The sequence below is a fragment of the Sebastes fasciatus genome, chromosome 1, assembly GCF_043250625.1.
Source record: "Sebastes fasciatus isolate fSebFas1 chromosome 1, fSebFas1.pri, whole genome shotgun sequence".
In the NCBI taxonomy this organism is placed as follows: domain Eukaryota; kingdom Metazoa; phylum Chordata; class Actinopteri; order Perciformes; family Sebastidae; genus Sebastes; species Sebastes fasciatus.
The window spans coordinates 18,346,224-18,364,599 of NC_133795.1; the positions used below are offsets into that span (position 1 = coordinate 18,346,224).

General features: G+C 38.6%; 2 protein-coding genes across 3 annotated transcripts; one reads left to right on the forward strand and one right to left on the reverse strand.

Moving 5' to 3' along the window:
- Nucleotides 1-1,226: 1,226 nt before the first annotated feature.
- med20 (mediator complex subunit 20) lies at nucleotides 1,227-15,764 on the reverse strand. 2 transcript variants are annotated; one of them, XM_074635037.1, is made up of 4 exons: nucleotides 15,639-15,764; nucleotides 3,920-4,065; nucleotides 1,828-2,081; nucleotides 1,227-1,745 (listed from the first exon to the last, which is right to left on the reverse strand). In XM_074635037.1, exons 1-4 carry the CDS (start codon nucleotides 15,692-15,694, stop codon nucleotides 1,524-1,526), a joined length of 678 nt encoding a protein of 225 aa, XP_074491138.1. In that variant the 5' UTR covers nucleotides 15,695-15,764; the 3' UTR covers nucleotides 1,227-1,523. The 2 variants fall into 2 exon arrangements, with proteins under 2 accessions (XP_074491138.1, XP_074491145.1); XM_074635044.1 differs by lacking the exon at nucleotides 15,639-15,764 and adding an exon at nucleotides 4,328-4,467.
- On the forward strand, nucleotides 5,015-10,939 carry bysl (bystin-like). The gene is made up of 7 exons (XM_074635021.1): nucleotides 5,015-5,438; nucleotides 6,577-6,736; nucleotides 6,865-7,003; nucleotides 7,102-7,235; nucleotides 7,340-7,500; nucleotides 9,940-10,042; nucleotides 10,217-10,939. The coding sequence occupies exons 1-7, from the start codon at nucleotides 5,162-5,164 to the stop codon at nucleotides 10,569-10,571; spliced, it is 1,329 nt and encodes a 442-aa protein (XP_074491122.1). The 5' UTR covers nucleotides 5,015-5,161; the 3' UTR covers nucleotides 10,572-10,939.
- Nucleotides 15,765-18,376: the final 2,612 nt, after the last annotated feature.

Genomic DNA, 18,376 nt, shown 5'->3' on the forward strand with positions numbered 1-18,376 from the left:
TGGAGCTTTTAAAGGCAGTATTAGCTGATTCTGGTGCTGAAGCTGTCATGTGGAAGGGACTTGATTAAAAATCTAGATTTAGGGCCTCTATAGCTGCAAAATGATTGTGATTCAAGTTAAAGCTGCAGTGGGTGGAAATGGAGCATATATGATTTTTAAAAAAAAAAGTTATTTTTTTTATAAAACAGTCACTATATCCTGACAGTAGTGCATGAGACAGGTAATCAATCTCGGTGTCCTCCTGTGCTCCTAATGGCATCTGCAAGATTTCACAGACCGGAGGAAAACAACCAATCAGAGCCGAGCTGGAGCCTTGCCGTCTCTGAGCAGCTGTCGATCACTCTCAAACTCTGATCAAACGGTCGAACTAGGCAGTGCAATCAGTGGCGGATAAAGGTGGTCTGTAGTTATGTCACGAGAACCAATACTTCGGTACCAAGTAGATGCCAATATTTTAAAAAAGGGACAGTACTCTTTTCCTACAGTACCGAAGGTACCGTACGATGCCTTTAATGGTCGTTGGTAGGGATGTGACAGTGAGGAAAATTTTCCCACTAGTTAATAAACTTGTGACAACACCGGTGTTACCGATTACACCGGACATTTTACAAGAAAGATTACAGTCAACATGTGCAGAGCGTTGAATCTGATCTTTACCGTTGGGTGGCGGTGTGTCTGGCCTCTCCGGTAGCGCTTTTCCTGCATGGGTTCCGATGCGGGGGTCTACTACTACTACACATCCATGATTCATCCCCTTACTGTAGATGCTTTCATTTATTTTGCCTAATTAGACATCTTTCTCATTATTTTTCATGATAGACATTTTGATATGTCATAGTAGGAAAAGCACAAGTGTAAATAATAAAATGAATGTTTGCTCAATTCTATTTCGCCATCAGTCATTATTGGTGTTATTAGTAACACCTCTGTATTGTGCATGCTGATCACTAGTATGGCTTAACAGGCAATTTAAACTGAACAGAGACCTAATTTATGTTACCTGTATTTTATTTCTACAAGTCAAAGTCTCTACCATGAAAAAGTCTATTGAATATACACCATCAGTGAACTGAGATCAGCAGGTCTCTGCACAGATACACAGAGACATCCTTGTGCATACTTCAATAAAGTTTATCCTGTTCAAAACGTTATCAACTAATTAAACATAATAAGCCTTTAGCCACCACCCATTATAGGAAATCTAATAAGATAAACCAATAGAAAACTATCAATTATGTGTAATTTTATGTTCAGCAAAAATGTCTCTAGAGAAGATTACAACCCCACCAAGAGGACATTTGAAGTATGAGTATGATTATAAAAGGATCATCACAGTAGACTTGGTCAGAAACACAGATTCTATCTTCTGTTTCTCTTTAATACAAGATGCTTTCATCAAAAAGGAAGGTGTAATGCAAAGTTGAAAGCTCAGACTTTGAAAAATGTCTGGAAAACATGCTGATCCATAGGACCAGAATTAAAGCGACATCTATACAAAAGTTCTCTCCATTGCCACTGACAACTCAACGCACATTAGTTCCTTGGATTTGCTGTTTACGAAGTTTGTTGAACAACTCCAGGTACTGAGTCATGGTGTCAACGCAGTCTGATGGTGCGAAGAGTCCTTCAGGCTTGGCAGCGAACACAGACGGCAGGTCGGGGGTGCTGGAGCCAAGAAAGGACTGCATGAACTCCTTAGTGAGATTCCAGCAGTCACCTGGAACCACACAGGGACAGTACTCCACCTGAGGGAACACACAAAGAGTTAATGCAGTCACAGTGGGGAAATGTGTTTCCACTCTCACCGATACTCATGTAACTACATACCTCTACTGATATCCCTCTGGCACTGGAGCCCATTGTCACAGTACCAACTTTTATCAAGAAGTCACAGTAGCGGAATCTAGTGCCACGACACTCCACCTTGTGCCCCTTGGCATTTTGGAAGTGACTTTTTAGCTTCACCATGAGGACGTCAAAGTTTGCGTCGGCTACCATGCAGGGTCCGCCTTCAAACAGACCCATGCAGCTCAGGGGAGTTTCAGAGTTGTGCATCACGTATAAGAGCTTGGTGGGCTGACCTGTAACAGACGGGAAACACTACTGTCAGAGGTGTCAAGTAAAGAAGTTTATTCAATCCAGTACTGTATTTATGTACAATTTGGAAGTATTGACACTTAAATATTTTCACTTTGCAACCTTTTTCCTTAAGGGACCCGTTTTCTATATTGAGTAAACCGACGACCCCTGACTAAGTACATTACAGTACAATACAACTGATAAACTGTACAATTAACCAAATAGTGAACGCAATAACTGCAAGAAGCTTGTGTAAAACGAGCGATATGGATACATTTTGAGCAGATTATTTCCTGTAAATATTGCATTAGAGATGAGTTTTTCTGTTATTTTTAGGAACTTTTAATACCATTATCTGTCTAATATGTTTATTTTATTATTATTATTTTAACAGTCATACATACTTAATGGGCATCTTTTTTTTTGTTGACAAATTCAGTGTATAAAAATAACAATTTTATTTATTTTTCTTCACAGAAATGAATTAAATGCTGTGAAATAGGCAGGGTTGGAAATTAGCACCAGCCAACAGCCAAATGCTGGTAAAATATGCAAGTGACTGCTAGATTTGCTTCACTCACCAGCCAAACAATGGTAATTTATCGAGTGGCTGCCACAATGGCAGGTGGACAAAAACATTAGTTTCCAACACTGGATATAGGCAGTATATTTAAAAAAAAAAAAGTTGTCTTACACCCCTTAAAATCAAGAAGGACTCACGACCCCCCGAATATACACGCAAAAACAATACTGAAGTCAAAATAAAGAGGGAATCCACGGCGCCCTGTATTTGCTCTGGAAGCTAGGTGTGTGTTTTTGTTTTAAGAGCATGAGGAGCAGATAATTAACGCTGCAGGGTCGGGACAAATGGGAACCAATGACTTACTGTTTAAAGCAGTCTACAGTAAAATATTTGTTACAACAATACTAATACTATAAGACAGTGAAAAAACATTCTTTTACTATTTCTTACACATATATGCCATCAAGGTTAAATTCTTGAATTCAGGATCTTCGCATTTAAGGGATTATTATTTCATTTTGGTATTGATATTAGCACACCATCTATTTTATACATTTGTCTTGCATCCTCTGTGGCTCTGGAGGGGGCTTTCTGAAGAGAAAATAACCCTGATGATGTCATCAGGGTTAACTTGGTTTAGACTTGAGACTACAAAATTTGTAAGGTAAACCCTGCATTACAAATTGATGATAAGGACTTTGAAAGACGTGAGATTTCCAGGGTTTTTGGAGCAATATTATGGACTTAAAAGTCAGGATATCTTGGCTTCAGCTGCTTAGACTTTATGGAAGTGCAATACTTAATCGCAGGAATATTCCCTATCCGTCTTAAGTACCATGAGGGTGCGAGTAATGTTACTGAACTGTAATCAGGGTCTGAAATTAACCTTTTTCCTCACCTGCCCCATTGGCAGGTCACTAAAGATTTCTACCAGCCACTCAATTTCTTTTGTCTGCCACTTCTGAAATATAGGTAGAACGCTTTAAAATAGTAAACACTGAGTCAGCGGTACCCAGACCATAGGATTTTGGAATATATCGTATAACCTTATATTATATAAGTAGTATAAATTAATATTTAATTTAGGCTTTAGAATTGCTTTTTAAAAATAATATTTCTTAATATAAGGAAAACCTGTCTGCCATGGTGGCAGGTGACCTGAAATGTTTACCCTGTATTTGGCAGGTGGCAGATGCTAATTTCATTCCCTGACTGTAATATTAAGATGTACTGTTTTCTAATGTTCTTAGACAATTTATCAGAACGATTGCGTTAAATCTGATGCTCAAAGAAAAAAGGCATTTGATTAAATATTACCGGGGATATTTCCTGTTGCATGGTATGTCTCACAGTCTACACAGAAGTTGCCCTGCTTCACAGCACCCAGCTGCTCCAGTTTCCTGTGCAGGACGTCCACTGTCTGCTGCACACTCTTCCCTTCTGTCACAGGCACATGGCAAACACTGCAGGACACACAAAGAACCACGTTATGTTACAAAACACCAGCGTAATATAGAGCTTTTTTTAGCTGTTGTGTGCATGTGAGGTTATCAGAAACACATCGTGTGGATGAGAGTGAGCGATGCAACATATTAACAACTATAACAAAGTATTACGTGCCATGATTGAGGCGAGATGATTAATATATATGTAAATTAAGTAAATAGTGTTCCTAACATTGTTATAATTTTAAATATAGCTAAAACCATAATGTAATCATCTCACCAAGTGACCCCCATTGATGATGCTTTGCCTCCAACTGTTTTCTTGTTTTTCGGTGCAGCATTTTTACTTCCGGGTGAAAAGTGAGACTTCCGGTGAAGTTAAATAAAAGTATTTAAGATTTTTAAACTGCAAATAAATATTATTGATAATTCATGATATTCACATAGCGTCGATAATAAAATAGTTTAATATATAAAAAAAACAGCTAATGTAACTCTACATTCTTTTTTTTTTTGTTTTATTATTATTTCAAAATGACAGTATCATAGTAACAGCAGAAAACATTAAAAACATTTACATACAGAAGAAGCATAGCGAAAACATAAACAAAGAGCTGTGCCAAACATAAAAGGACAACAAAAATTAAACAAAACCAACATAAAATTAAAAAAAATAAAATAAATAAATAAATAAATAATAATAAAAAAAGTGTATGACAATAATTTCCCTTAAAAACATTAAAGATATTGCATACATTCATTGTTTTCATTGCTTTTTTTGTTTTGTGAGGAAGAAATTGTTGACAGATATAATTCCATTTCTTTAAAAAAAACAAAGAAATTTGGCTTTTTTTTTGGTAAATTTACACTTGTGAATGTGGAACTTCGCGAGAATTAAAATGAAATTAATAAGAAAAACATAACTCTACAATCTTGCTAGGTTATAAAGGAGTTACATGACGTAAATTACGTCACTTCCTCTTTTGAAATGGACATCCGCAGCACGTGTTGAACAAGCAACTGTTTACAGTACTTGTTAAATCTAAACGTTTTGGCAGCACATGCAGCCAAACAAAACTCAACTATTGAAGCTAAATCTCCCCGTCAAACAGCGATGCCGAAAGTGAAGAAGTCCAAAGGAGGAGGAGGAGGAGAGCCGAGCGGAGGAGGAGCGGTGGCGGTGCCGCTTGCTGAGCAGATCCTCCAGGCGGACACCATGCGAGCCCGAGGCCGGGTGAAGAGCAGAGACAGCCGGCCAGAAAACGAGGACAACTACGTGGACGAGCGCCTGTCGAGGAAGATCTTACAACAGGCACGAATTCAGCAAGAGGAGCTTCAGACGGAATATGGCCTGGCACCGGAGAAGAAGAAAGCACCAGTCACTGTTCTCGGTAATGTTGAAGATCTGTCCTCTTCAATAAGTTACATGAATGCATTCAAGTTAGAGATATTTGAATTTCAAGTATTTAACAGTTAGTCAGTTGATGTTTTTTATTTTTTAGGCTTAGTCTGGGTGATTGTGCTAATAATTTCACTAAATGCTCGTTTGATTAGAGGAAAACAATCTTTCAATATGTGTGAATGTGTCACCAAGGCTCTATCAAGACCACAGGTAAATTAAATAAAGAATACTCTATATTATTTTTTATATACACCATAATATTAAATGTATAAACAATAAGATTCTGGTGTGACAGGACTACTCTACTTTAAAGTGTCCATCCATATAGGCACACTTATTGAGGATTTAATTAATGGGACACACTCTTGTGAGTAATTTGTATTTTTACATGTTCAAAATTAATTATACAGTGCTTACTAAAAAAATATACTACATGGAATTGGTGAAGGAAACAAATAAATCAAGAATATTTTATTAAAGGAAAAACCTTGACACATCAAACTAGTGTTGTCACAAAACTGGAATTTCTAACTTTGATACAATACCTTGAAAAATATTGATATACGATACCATTTCCGACACCACAGGAACAAATTGACACAACATTGGGGGCATCAAATTTTAGATTTGTATTAAAAGATAAATAGTGTGCATGTCAACTCACTGTTGGAGAGAAGAGAGAGCAGAAAGACAGCTGGTATCCATGTATTGATATTGTGGAAGATTCAAGATTCCAGATGTTTATTGTCACGCCGGTTATACAAGTACAATCGTGAGTAATACTTTTTGCTGGGAAGCTCCATTAAAAAGAATTAGTTATATTACAATAATAAAAGGAAATACTTTGTACAAGTGCATATTAGAACATATATATACAGTATAAGAGGCAGTGAGCGGAAAATTCGAATGGAAACGATTTCCAATATTCAGAATCGATACTGTGATATTTTTGACAACACTACATCACACAAATCCATTGTATAGTGTTCATATTGAATATGTTTGATGGTGTAAATCTACTTCAGATCATTAAGCAACATCACTTAACTATGAAGTGCATATCTTAAACAGTACACTGCTGGAGTGAGTATCTTAATGACCATCTTTGTCTTGTTAATCAAATCTAGGGCCTGACACTCAGGATGCAGACTCCGATGAGGAGTGGCCAGCGCTGGGAGCAGCAGGTCCTGATGACGATGGCGATGTCGTGTGTGAGACCGAAGTCACCGTTGATCCTGATGACGAGAAGGCCATGGAGATGTTCATGAATAAAAACCCTCCGATGAGGCAAGATGCAACATAATCCTGGCTCTATCTTGAAAGTGGCCGTGGAGTTTGAATTTAAATGACACACACAACAAGCTGAATTTCTACTTTGAGTGCTTACCTGTGTGTTCTCTTTGTGTTCCTTGTAGACGGACCTTAGCTGATATTATCATGGAGAAGATTACAGAGAAGCAGACTGAGGTAGGGACAGTGATGTCAGAGGTGTCAGGGCGTCCAATGCCCCAACTCGACCCAAGGGTAATTGAAGTGTACAAAGGTGTCAATAAGGTGAGTTACGTCTTAAAATGAGGCAAGTGTCCATTTAGTAAATGTGAAGATCTCTCCTAGTGAGCAGTTAAATGATCATTCCTGTTCTTTTGATTCAGGTTCTGTCAAGGTATCGCAGCGGGAAATTGCCAAAGGCTTTTAAAATAGTCCCAGCACTCTCAAACTGGGAGCAGATTCTTTATTTGACTGAGCCTGAGACCTGGACAGCAGCTGCCATGTATCAAGCTACAAGGTTGGTTTGTGTTTGGCTTTACACTGAGCGAGTTATCGTTTTTACTGCACATATTTCAACATGGTACAATTTAAGTTGTTTTTTTTCCCATGCTTTTGTTATAGAATCTTCTCGTCCAATCTGAAAGAGCGAATGGCCCAGAGGTTTTACAACTTGGTGCTGCTGCCCCGAGTACGGGATGATATTGCGGAGTACAAGAAACTCAACTTTCATCTCTATAGCGCTCTGAAGAAGGCCTTGTTCAAACCAGGAGCATGGTTTAAAGGTGAGACCATTTCGCGATCTATTTATTTCAGTGTTCTTACACACAACATAACATTGGGCAGTGATATATGATTCAATATCAATACACCTGCATCCTGACAAAATATAGGATTATCAACAAGTCATGAAGAACAAAGAGAATGAAAAAACAAGAATAACATAAGAAAAATGATTTACTACAAAATTAAAAACAATCAAGAAAACAAGGATACAAAAAATAAAGAGAGACACAAAAAATGGAGAGTGGAATGATTACTAAAAGTATATGGGTCATCTTGGTCATATAGGTCTAGGCTGAGCAGAGAGAGAGCGGGGGGAAAAGCTGCAAGGTATGACCATTTTAATGGATATTCATTTTCTTTTTTAAGACTGAGGGGAGAAGATTGATATCAGAGCTGGAACGATTGTGGATTAATTGATTATCGATCGTCAGAAAATTTTGTGGAAACTATTTTTCAACTATTTCTATTCGTCAATTTTTTGGTTCCAGCTTCTAAAACATGAACATTTGCTTACCTATCTTCATACTTTTTAAAAAACTCTATCTTTGGGTTTTGAACCTATTTAAAAAAAAGATGCTTGATGACATCACCATGGACTCTAAGATATTGTGATGGACATTTTTTCACAGTTTTCTGATGTTTTTTAGACCAAACACTAAACTATAGACCCAGTTGTTGTAAGAGTAGAGTGCTTAGTGTATGTGGTAAGTGAGTGTTGAAGTGAGCGAGAGCGGCGGCGACGACGGGAACGAGTAATGTTATAGACACCGGCCCAAGCAGGAAAAGTTAACAGTGTTTGGTTTGTCCGTTCTGGGCTACTGTAGAAACATGGTGGTGCAACATGGCGGACTCCGTGAAGAGGACCCGCTCCCTATGTAGATATGAAGGGCTCATTCTATGGTAACGAAAACGATTCTTATTTTCAGGTGATTATACCCAAAATAAAACATACTTATTAATATTTTATTACATTTCTGCCACTAGGTCTCCCTAATTGTTACACACTGGTCCTTTAAATGCTCAGTTCATGCTGCACTAAGCTCTCGTCACGTGACCCTTGAAAATACAAAGTGGGTAAAGTGAATGGAAGAGAGGATTTGACTGCTTGTTGCATAGAAGAGAATATATCTTTCTGGGACGTGTCACGTTTCTAATTTCAGCACTAAATTTAGAAATTTTATTCTGAGGACACTGACGGAGGTTAGCTGGTGTCCACAGGGTAAATAACACCATTGGTTCTGGAAGCTCAGTAATTAACACACTCAAATTTAATTGGGTCAAATTCAGACAATGATTGTTGAGGGATTTTTTTCTTCAATCCTGTCGGTCTTGTGTTTACAAACCGTCCCAGTTTAATGGAACTACTGTCGTTCAAACATCCCGTGACCTATAATTACAAAACCACCAGTATGAGGCAGCACCACTAGGTGGCAGTGTTGCTCACAAATACGCTGAACTGTAAACCACACACAGTGTAAATGAGAGAACTGACCACTAGTGATTAGCATTTTCCATTAATTCTTATATTACCAAGGTTCATTTAATTTACTGAACAAATTAAGTATGTGATTAATGAAATTGATTACAGGAGTTAATTGTATTTTTTTCCATTTGATCAATGAACCTGGAGGCTCTGAATTAATGTGTTGCATCATTGTTTTTCAAAACATAATATATCCATTAGGATTTTGTTGATCACGTTGACAAACAGAATTATACCTTGGGCAATTATTAAGTTTAATATGTTGCGTGCAATACATTGTCACACGTAATATAATGTCATCATGGCACAATGGAATAGCTATTTCAGTTAATTAAAAAATTCTACAGGTATTCAAATTAGTATCAGTCTTGACTGTGTGCTATTGAATCAGAATAGCTTATTGTGAGCAGAACAGCTATTGATATGTGAATGCAGTACCTGTAAAAGTTTATATTAAAAGAACAATATGTGACATTTAGGGGGATCTATTAGCAGAAATGGAATATAAGATAATTAATAAGTATGTTTTCTGTAATGTTTAATCACCTGAAAATAAGAATAGTTGTGTTTTCGTTAGCTTTGAATGAGCCCTTCATATCTACATGGGAGCAAGTCCTCTTCACGGAGTCCGGCATGTTGCACCGCCATGTTTCTACAGTAGCCCAGAACAGACAAACCAAACACTGGCTCTAGATAGGGCCATTCATATTTTCACGTTTTTCGCGTCGGCCAGTAGTTCTCCTAAATGCATGGCACATGGAAGTTTCAGTTGGTTGCAATTTGCAACTTCACCGCTGGATACCACCAAATCCTACACACTGCACCTTTAACCAGTTTAGTCCCTTTACTAAGGACTAAGAGTCGACCTCTGCTGCATCTGTCTTTCGCAGGTTCCCCACATTTTATGGAAGTGCTGGAATACTCTTTTAATATTTGTGCCTCTTCTGTCACACAGGTATCCTGATTCCTCTTTGTGAATCTGGGACGTGTACTCTGAGGGAAGCCATCATCATCGGTAGCATACTCACAAAGTGCTCAATCCCTGTGCTCCACTCCAGGTAATGTTTCCTTTCTCTGATACACACACACCTGCAGACAGATGTCAGCATCGTATCATTAGCTGTAGGATCCAGCCAGTTGTTCTTGAATGCTTTATATTGTGTGGATAAGCAAAGTCAAAGTTGCATAACACAGGAGGTCGCATAACATGCAAAACCGTTCTCATCTTTCAGCGCTGCAATGCTTAAGTTGGCAGAGATGGAGTACAACGGCGCCAACAGCATTTTCCTCCGCCTCTTGCTGGACAAGAAATACGCCCTGCCTTTCCGTGTCCTAGATGCCTTGGTGGCGCACTTCCTGTCCTTCCGCAGTGAAAAACGTGTGCTTCCTGTGCTGTGGCATCAGAGTTTACTCACCATGGCCCAGCGCTACAAGGCTGACCTGCCCTCTGAACAGAAGACCGCACTGCTGGAGCTGCTCAAGATACAAACACACCCTGTGATCTCTGCAGAGATTCGCAGAGAACTGCAAAACTCGGAGTCGAGGGATCTTGAAATCGGGCTACCTGTTACAGTTGAGATGGACTGAGGGCTCAGTCTGGTCTGGCGCTTCCTCCTTCTCCTCTGATGCAAATGATTCATGGCTTCTTCAGCATGAAGAAAATTGTGTTAAATCTAACTTCATTATTCTTCCTGACACACGAAAGGACAGTTTCAAAGATGGCAGTGTCTCATTACAGTGTCTCAGGAGCCATCATTCTGTTCCCTGCTTGGAGGAGTTTGCACATTTAAAATGTTGTAATTTCATATCGGGAATCTCTGAGCTATTTTCCCGCAGTTGCAGGGCAGTGATTGCTTGGGAATACAAGGACTGGTATTTGTGTTCATTTGATAAAAAGTAACTTTGCTGTTTTGAAGCAACAATTTTGGATTAAAAACAAACTGAATCCTTAAAAAGTTGGTCGGGGAGCATGTTTTTTTCTCCATTTTATGTTGTCAACTGTTTAAAGGAACTGTGTCGGGGATCTATTAGCAACAATGAAATATTTCATAATCATCTGAAACTAAGAATCGTTTTGTTTTCGTTTGCTTACAATGAGCCCTTCATATCAACATAGAGAGCGGGTCCTCTTCAGGGAGTCTACCACATTGCTCTGCCATGTTTCTACAGTAGCCCAGAACGGACAAACCAAACACTGGCTCCAGAGAGAGCCTTTCATGTTTTTACGTTACCTGAAGGCCACCGTAGTTCTCCAACGCGCTTGTGAAACTGCGGTAATGTAAGAGTGGAAAACCATGGTACCGCCGTCTGACTTCCGTTGCTCCTAAAGTAGGGTTATTATGGTAAGGACGGCCTCTGAGCGAGGCGAACAGCTTTACCACGGTTTTGCACTCAGTGGCTCTCGTTACATTAACTTAAAGAAACGGTTGATTTTCATTTTCTATTTCTAAAAACAAAAAATAAAATCACAAAAAGACAGAAATGAAAAAAGTCGCCCGTTTTTTCATCTTCTGCGACCGGAAGTTGCAGTTTACAAAGTAAGAGTGCGTATGAGTACGGTGCTATATGAGAGAAAAAGAAGCACGGTGCTGCGGTGTAACTGAAGGTGATGGACATGGATCAGTACGTAGTTTTTTGAAACACTGAGAGTGTGTCTCAGGGAAGAAGACATGTCACAGCACCGTCCTCATATGCGCTCTTACTTTGTAAATGGCAACTTCGGGTCGCAGAATATGAAAAAAAAACTTTTTAAGTTTAGTTCATCCCTTTTTGACCCTGATAAAGAAAGACGCCTTGTATTTCAGTATTATTTTTTTATTTTAAAACAAAAATCAAATAACCACTAATTTTTAGTTTTTTAATATCCGTTTGTAAAAAGAAAACCGAATGACCAAAAGATACACTGACCGTGGAGGAGTACTCAGTTGGCTGCAATCTGAAACCACACCACTAGATGCCACCAAATCGTACACAATGGACCTTTAAGTGATACATAAGATGGATGGTAAAAGACTGTATTTGCAGCCTGATTTTCAAAACATTCACTTTACTTGCCTTGGTATCTTATCTTCAAATAGGAAATACAATTTGATACTGTTGTTTTAACAAGTTTTTCTGGAACATATTTAACCTTCTCTGACCTGTCAATTTTTCTGTTTTATGTGTTGAAATGTTGAAGAGTATCAGACTCATTCATCCACTGAATACACAAACATTTTTAAATTAGTAATAAAATAAAAATCATACTAATATTAAACAATAATGGCAAAAATATTTAGCAAATAGTCAATAGGTTTACTTTTGATTTTTGAAATCTGAGATTTTATTACGAGGATTTCGTAATGGACTTTTTTCTGGTAATATAAAAGTCGTAATATTACGAGAATAAAGTCTTTTTTTCTCGTAAATTTCTGACTTTATTCTCGTAATATAAGGACTTTTTTCTCGTAAAATTACAACTTTATTCTCGTAATATTACAACTTTTTTCTCGTAAAATTACGACGTTATTCTCGTAATATTACAACTTTATTCTCGTAATAATACGACTTTTTCTCGTAAATTTACAACTTTATTCTCGTAATATTACGTCTTCTTTTCTTGTAAATTTACAACTTTATTCTCGTAATATTACGTCTTTTTTTCTCGTAAATTTACAACTTTATTCTCGTAATATTACGACTTTTTTCTCGTAAAGTTATGACTTTATTCTCAAAATCTCCGATTTTTTTTCCTCAATGTGGCCCTAATACTCCGTCATATGAAATATATAAAATTTGTTTCAAAAAAGCGCATCTCTCACCAAGTGTAGCCTGTTATAGGTTAGGTTAGGTGTTATAGGTTAGTTTAGGCGTTATAGGTTAGGTTAGGTGTTATAGGTTAGGTTAGGCGTTATAGGTTAGGTTAGGTGTTATAGGTTAGGTTAGGTGTTATAGGTTAGTTTAGGTGTTATAGGTTAGTTTAGGCGTTATAGGTTAGGTTAGGTGTTTTAGGTTAGTTTAGGCGTTATAGGTTAGTTTAGGTGTTATAGGTTAGGTTAGGTGTTATAGGTTAGGTTAGGTGTTATAGGTTAGTTTAGGCGTTATAGGTTAGGTTAGGCGTTATAAGATAGGTTAGTTTAGGCGTTATAGGTTAGGTTAGGTGTTATAGGTTAGGTTAGGTGTTATAGGTTAACTTAGGTGTTATAGGTTAGTTTAGGCGTTATAGGTTAGGTTAGGTGTTATAGGTTAGGTTAGGTGTTATAGGTTAGGTTAGGTGTTACAGGTTAGGTTAGGTGTTATAGGTTAGGTTAGGTGTTATAGGTTAACTTAGGTGTTATAGGTTAGTTTAGGCGTTATAGGTTAGGTTAGGTGTTATAGGTTAGTTTAGGCGTTATAGGTTAGTTTAGGCGTTATAGGTTAGGTTAGGTGTTATAGGTTAGTTTATGCGTTATAGGTTAGTTTAGGCGTTATAGGTTAGTTTAGGCGTTATAAGATAGGTTAGTTTAGGCGTTATAGGTTAGTTTAGGCGTTATAGGTTAGTTTAGGCGTTATAAGATAGGTTAGTTTAGGCGTTATAGGTTAGGTTAGGTGTTATAGGTTAGGTTAGGTGTTATAGGTTAGGTTAGGTGTTATAGGTTAGGTTAGGTGTTATAGGTTAGTTTATGCGTTATAGGTTAGTTTAGGCGTTATAGGTTAGGTTAGGTGTTATAGGTTAGTTTAGGCGTTATAGGTTAGGTTAGGTGTTATAGGTTAGTTTATGCGTTATAGGTTAGTTTAGGCGTTATAGGTTAGGTTAGGCGTTATAGGTTAGTTTAGGCGTTATAGGTTAGGTTAGGCGTTATAGGTTAGTTTAGGCGTTATAGGTTAGTTTAGGCGTTATAGGTTAGTTTATGCGTTATAGGTTAGTTTAGGCGTTATAGGTTAGGTTAGGCGTTATAGGTTAGTTTAGGCGTTATAGGTTAGTTTAGGCGTTATAGGTTAGTTTAGGTGTTATAGGTTAGTTTAGGTTAGTTTAGGCGTTATAGGTTAGGTTAGGTGTTATAGGTTAGGTTAGGTGTTATAGGTTAGTTTAGGTGTTATAGGTTAGGTTAGGTGTTATAGGTTAGGTTAGGTGTTACAGGTTAGGTTAGGTTAGGTTAGGTTAGTTTAGGCGTTATAGGTTAGGTTAGGTTAGGTTAGTTTAGGTGTTATAGGTTAGGTTAGGTGTTACAGGTTAGTTTAGGCGTTATAGGTTAGGTTAGGTGTTATAGGTTAGTTTAGGCGTTATAGGTTAGGTTAGGTGTTATAGGTTAGGTTAGGTGTTATAGGTTAGGTTAGGTGTTATAGGTTAGGTTAGGTGTTATAGGTTAGTTTAGGCGTTATAGGTTAGTTTAGGCGTTATAGGTTAGGTTAGGTGTTACAGGTTAGTTTAGGCGTTATAGGTTAGGTTAGGTGTTATAGGTTAGGTTAGGTGTTATAGGTTAGGTTAGGTGTTATAGGTTAGTTTAGGCGTTATAGGTTAGTTTAGGTGTTATAGGTTAGGTTAGGTGTTATAGGTTAGGTTAGGTGTTACAGGTTAGGTTAGGTTAGTTTAGGCGTTATAGGTTAGGTTAGGTTAGGTTAGTTTAGGTGTTATAGGTTAGGTTAGGTGTTACAGGTTAGTTTAGGCGTTATAGGTTAGGTTAGGTGTTATAGGTTAGGTTAGGTGTTATAGGTTAGTTTAGGCGTTATAGGTTAGGTTAGGTGTTACAGGTTAGTTTAGGCGTTATAGGTTAGGTTAGGTGTTATAGGTTAGGTTAGGTGTTATAGGTTAGGTTAGGTGTTACAGGTTAGGTTAGGTTAGGTTAGTTTAGGCGTTATAGGTTAGGTTAGGTTAGGTTAGTTTAGGTGTTATAGGTTAGGTTAGGTGTTACAGGTTAGTTTAGGCGTTATAGGTTAGGTTAGGTGTTATAGGTTAGGTTAGGTGTTATAGGTTAGTTTAGGCGTTATAGGTTAGGTTAGGTGTTACAGGTTAGTTTAGGCGTTATAGGTTAGGTTAGGTGTTATAGGTTAGGTTAGGTGTTATAGGTTAGGTTAGGTGTTATAGGTTAGTTTAGGCGTTATAGGTTAGTTTAGGCGTTATAGGTTAGTTTAGGCGTTATAGAGGTGCTATATTGAAGGTTGCTTTAAAACGAGGCGGCAGTGAACGTTACAGGAGAGTTAGCATAGCTAGCTAACGTTAGCTGACTAACTGAAAATAACGGCCGCTAGCTGGTTTAACGGTTTATTGATACTTTAATGATTAATCGAAGCCATTATTGATTACTTTCTTAATCTAACTTCGTCGAATGGATCTTAGTGAGGATGGGCAGCTTCAGAGTATAGATGACGGTGATAACGGGCGGGATGTGGTGCTCCGGGCGGGCCGCGACGCCCCGGTGACCGGAGACCGGAGAACACTGATCAACCTGACGGCCCAGGAGAAGAGCTGCCGGCCGGCGGCTCACTCCGGGAGAGTCCAGACGGACATCCAGCCCTACATGAGGAGGATCCTGGCGGTGTGGATGTTTCAGGTATGCACATCATCAGTCAGTAACGTTATCTTATAGTATCTCTCCACATAGCTGACTGTATGGCTCTTCTGTTGTTCAGGTGTGTGAGGAGCAGAGGTGTGAGGAGGAGGTGTTCCCTCAGGCGGTGCACTACCTGGACTGTTACCTGAGCCGGTTCCCCGTTGAGAGGTCCAACCTGCAGCTGTTAGGGGCTGTCTGCATGTTCCTGTCCTCCAAGATGAGAGAGACTGTCCATCTGACTGCCAGCAAGCTCTGTATCTACACAGACAACTCTGTTGCAGTCTCAGACATCCTGGTAACGCTTTGTTTATTTATATAAACTAATACATGTAAGTGGAGTTTAACCCTCTGAGAACCACAACAGACCTGTATATGTCATTTTCAGATAGCAGGTCAACAGTAGATGTCACATAGAAGTGATATACATCATCTGAAAGCTGGGAACCTGAAGATTGATTTGAGATGCAAAGCACTGTATGTCAAGTTGTTCTAGTCATAAATCAGAAATAGACATGAATTAATAAATTATCTAATTTAAATAAATGTTTAAAGTATATAAAGGCTTAGAACATTATGATTGAAGTATATGATGGTCATCCCCATGCTCTGTTATGTCTCATAAGTTGTTGCAGCAATTTTGGGGTTGATACTATTTGAAGAAGAAGAAGAAGAAGAAGAAAGGCACTTTATTGATCCCCGAGGGGAAATAAAAATGTTTCACTCTGTTGTTATACACAGTACATAGAACACACAGGCCCAAAATACACAAACATGCACAAACAGGACCTATATACATGCATTAATGGAGAGATGTCAGAGCGAGTGGGCTGCCCCCTGACAGGCGCCCCGAGCAGTTGGGGGTTTGGTGCCTTGCTCAAGGGCAAATGTGTGCCCAAAGTGGGCATGTCTGTAAAGGGGAGACTCATGGGTACCCATAGAACCTATTTTTTATTCATATGTATCTTGAGGTCAGAGGTCAAATAACCCCTTTGAAAATGCCCATGACAGTTTTCCCTCACCAAAATGTAGCCTAAATTAGGAGCATTATTTAGCTTCCCTTCCAACAAGCTACCATTGGTACCAATGGATTCATTCGGTTCTCTAGTTTCATATGATATCTGTAACTTTTAGCTGTAAGACTGAACCTGCTACAGCCTCTGAAAGACCGTTAAGTCGGTCGGGATCGCGGGTCTCAGAGGGTTAAGGACTATCAGTATGTCTAGAGTGGTCTCTGCACATTCTCTACTACTGTACATCTCGCCATAAACAATGTGGACAACACACAACTAATTGAACCACCATTGAGCTATAATATGGGGCTTTGATAAGTGTTCAGGCCGACCAGTCTCCAGGACCTGGTATCTCAAAGACATTGGATCACACCCAAATGTACAAGTCATTTCACTGTCGAGGAAGTTCCCCTCAGATTATATAGATAGCTTTGTTTTAAGGGTTCATAATTGGTGGTGAACTGATTTCAACTTTAGAGGAATGTGTGTGTTTTCAGCAGTGGGAGGTGGCAGTGGTTTCCAGGTTAGATTGGTGTCTGGCGTCTGTGGTACCCTCTGACTTCCTGGAGCCAGTTCTTCACGCTCTCCCCTTTGTTCAGACACACCACCTTCCTAACATGCGCAGGCATGTTCACTCCTACATTGCTCTGGCAGCCACTGGTAAGTTACATAACTGAATTACCAACACATGAAATGGGTTTTTTCCTCAAATAATATACAGCAGAGGACGATATGTATCGGCACTGGATAAAAAGATGTAAAAACACACGTTTTACCACATTATTTCCTTGTGTTAAATTATTTCTGTGCTCAATTGGAAAGCCATTTTATCACCCTATTGCAATAAAATCAGCTATTTTAAATCCCTTGTAATTTAATCAATGATTCAAATTTTTTTTGTTAGTGAGCATTAAATGTAACAATGAAATTAAATGACTTTTCACGTGGTGAACAATGGACACAAAGCGGCCATAACTTTGATTGCGATGTGTCAGCAGTTCAGTTTGGAGACAGAGAGCTGAGTTTGTGTAATCCTGTATTGTTCGCTGTGAAAGACCATCGTCCGACTATTCAGCTGGCTGATTTCCCACGAATCTCTGTGGTGCTGCCCGAGGCAACAGGTCACGGGGATACTGTTAGTCAATGCTGTTTCAGACAGACATTACAGCCCATAAAGTTAAGACAATTCCAGGCTCCCGACATTGTAACTCATTCAAAAAGGTGTCTGAGTGTGGATCGAATGTCTGACTTTTTGTCTGAGCGTGTCTCCTGCCTGAAGCAATTAGGATATTGTATCATATTATCAGGTTTTGGGAAATGTCTGCTTTTGAGTACTTGCTTTTGTCCTTCAGGGTGTGTCTACAATGGTGGCATTCTTTTGATTGTTCACGTCTAGCCTTTACTGACTTTCTCACTGTTGCAATAGTCTAAAAGTACTTTAAAGGGTAACTTCTGTATTTTTCAACCTATTTTCCCATGTTTTTATGTCTAAGTGACTAATGGGGAAAACACTCTTTGAAATTGGCCCTGTATTGAGGGAGAACGCTGCAGCCGCCAGCTGCAAAACGAGCTGTAATGTAATCCTTTGGGGCAACCTGGTACAGTCAGTTTACGTCCACTAAAAGTGATTGTTTCTGCCACCGAAAGGCTCAGATTGTTATTATAAGTGTCTGACAACATTATGGAAAGGACCCTACAGAGAAATAAAACCTTTTTCTTACCTTTTGCTTAATCTGGTCTGTTTGTTATTGTGTGTCTCGTTCGGAGAAGTCTCGTTATGAAATGTTGTTCTTCCACATTGTTGAAATCATCTAACTATTCAGCCATGACATTGAAAATATTTTAGATAACACTAAGCTATGCTTTCTGTACT

Bases quoted from the DNA above. Each gene is read 5' to 3' on its own strand.
- bysl (XM_074635021.1), top strand. From the start codon at position 5,162: ATGCCGAAAGTGAAGAAGTCCAAAGGAGGAGGAGGAGGAGAGCCGAGC. The intron at 7,004-7,101 runs GTGAGTTACGTC...CTTTTGATTCAG, and splicing joins TGTACAAAGGTGTCAATAAG to GTTCTGTCAAGGTATCGCAG. The intron at 7,501-9,939 runs GTGAGACCATTT...TCTGTCACACAG, and splicing joins ACCAGGAGCATGGTTTAAAG to GTATCCTGATTCCTCTTTGT.
- med20 (XM_074635037.1), bottom strand. From the start codon at position 15,694: ATGCAGACAGCCCCTAACAGCTGCAGGTTGGACCTCTCAACGGGGAAC. The intron at 4,066-15,638 runs GTAACAGTCCAG...TGTGTCCTGCAG, and splicing joins TCAACGGGGAACCGGCTCAG to TGTTTGCCATGTGCCTGTGA. The intron at 1,746-1,827 runs GTATGTAGTTAC...GTGTTCCCTCAG, and splicing joins CCAGAGGGATATCAGTAGAG to GTGGAGTACTGTCCCTGTGT.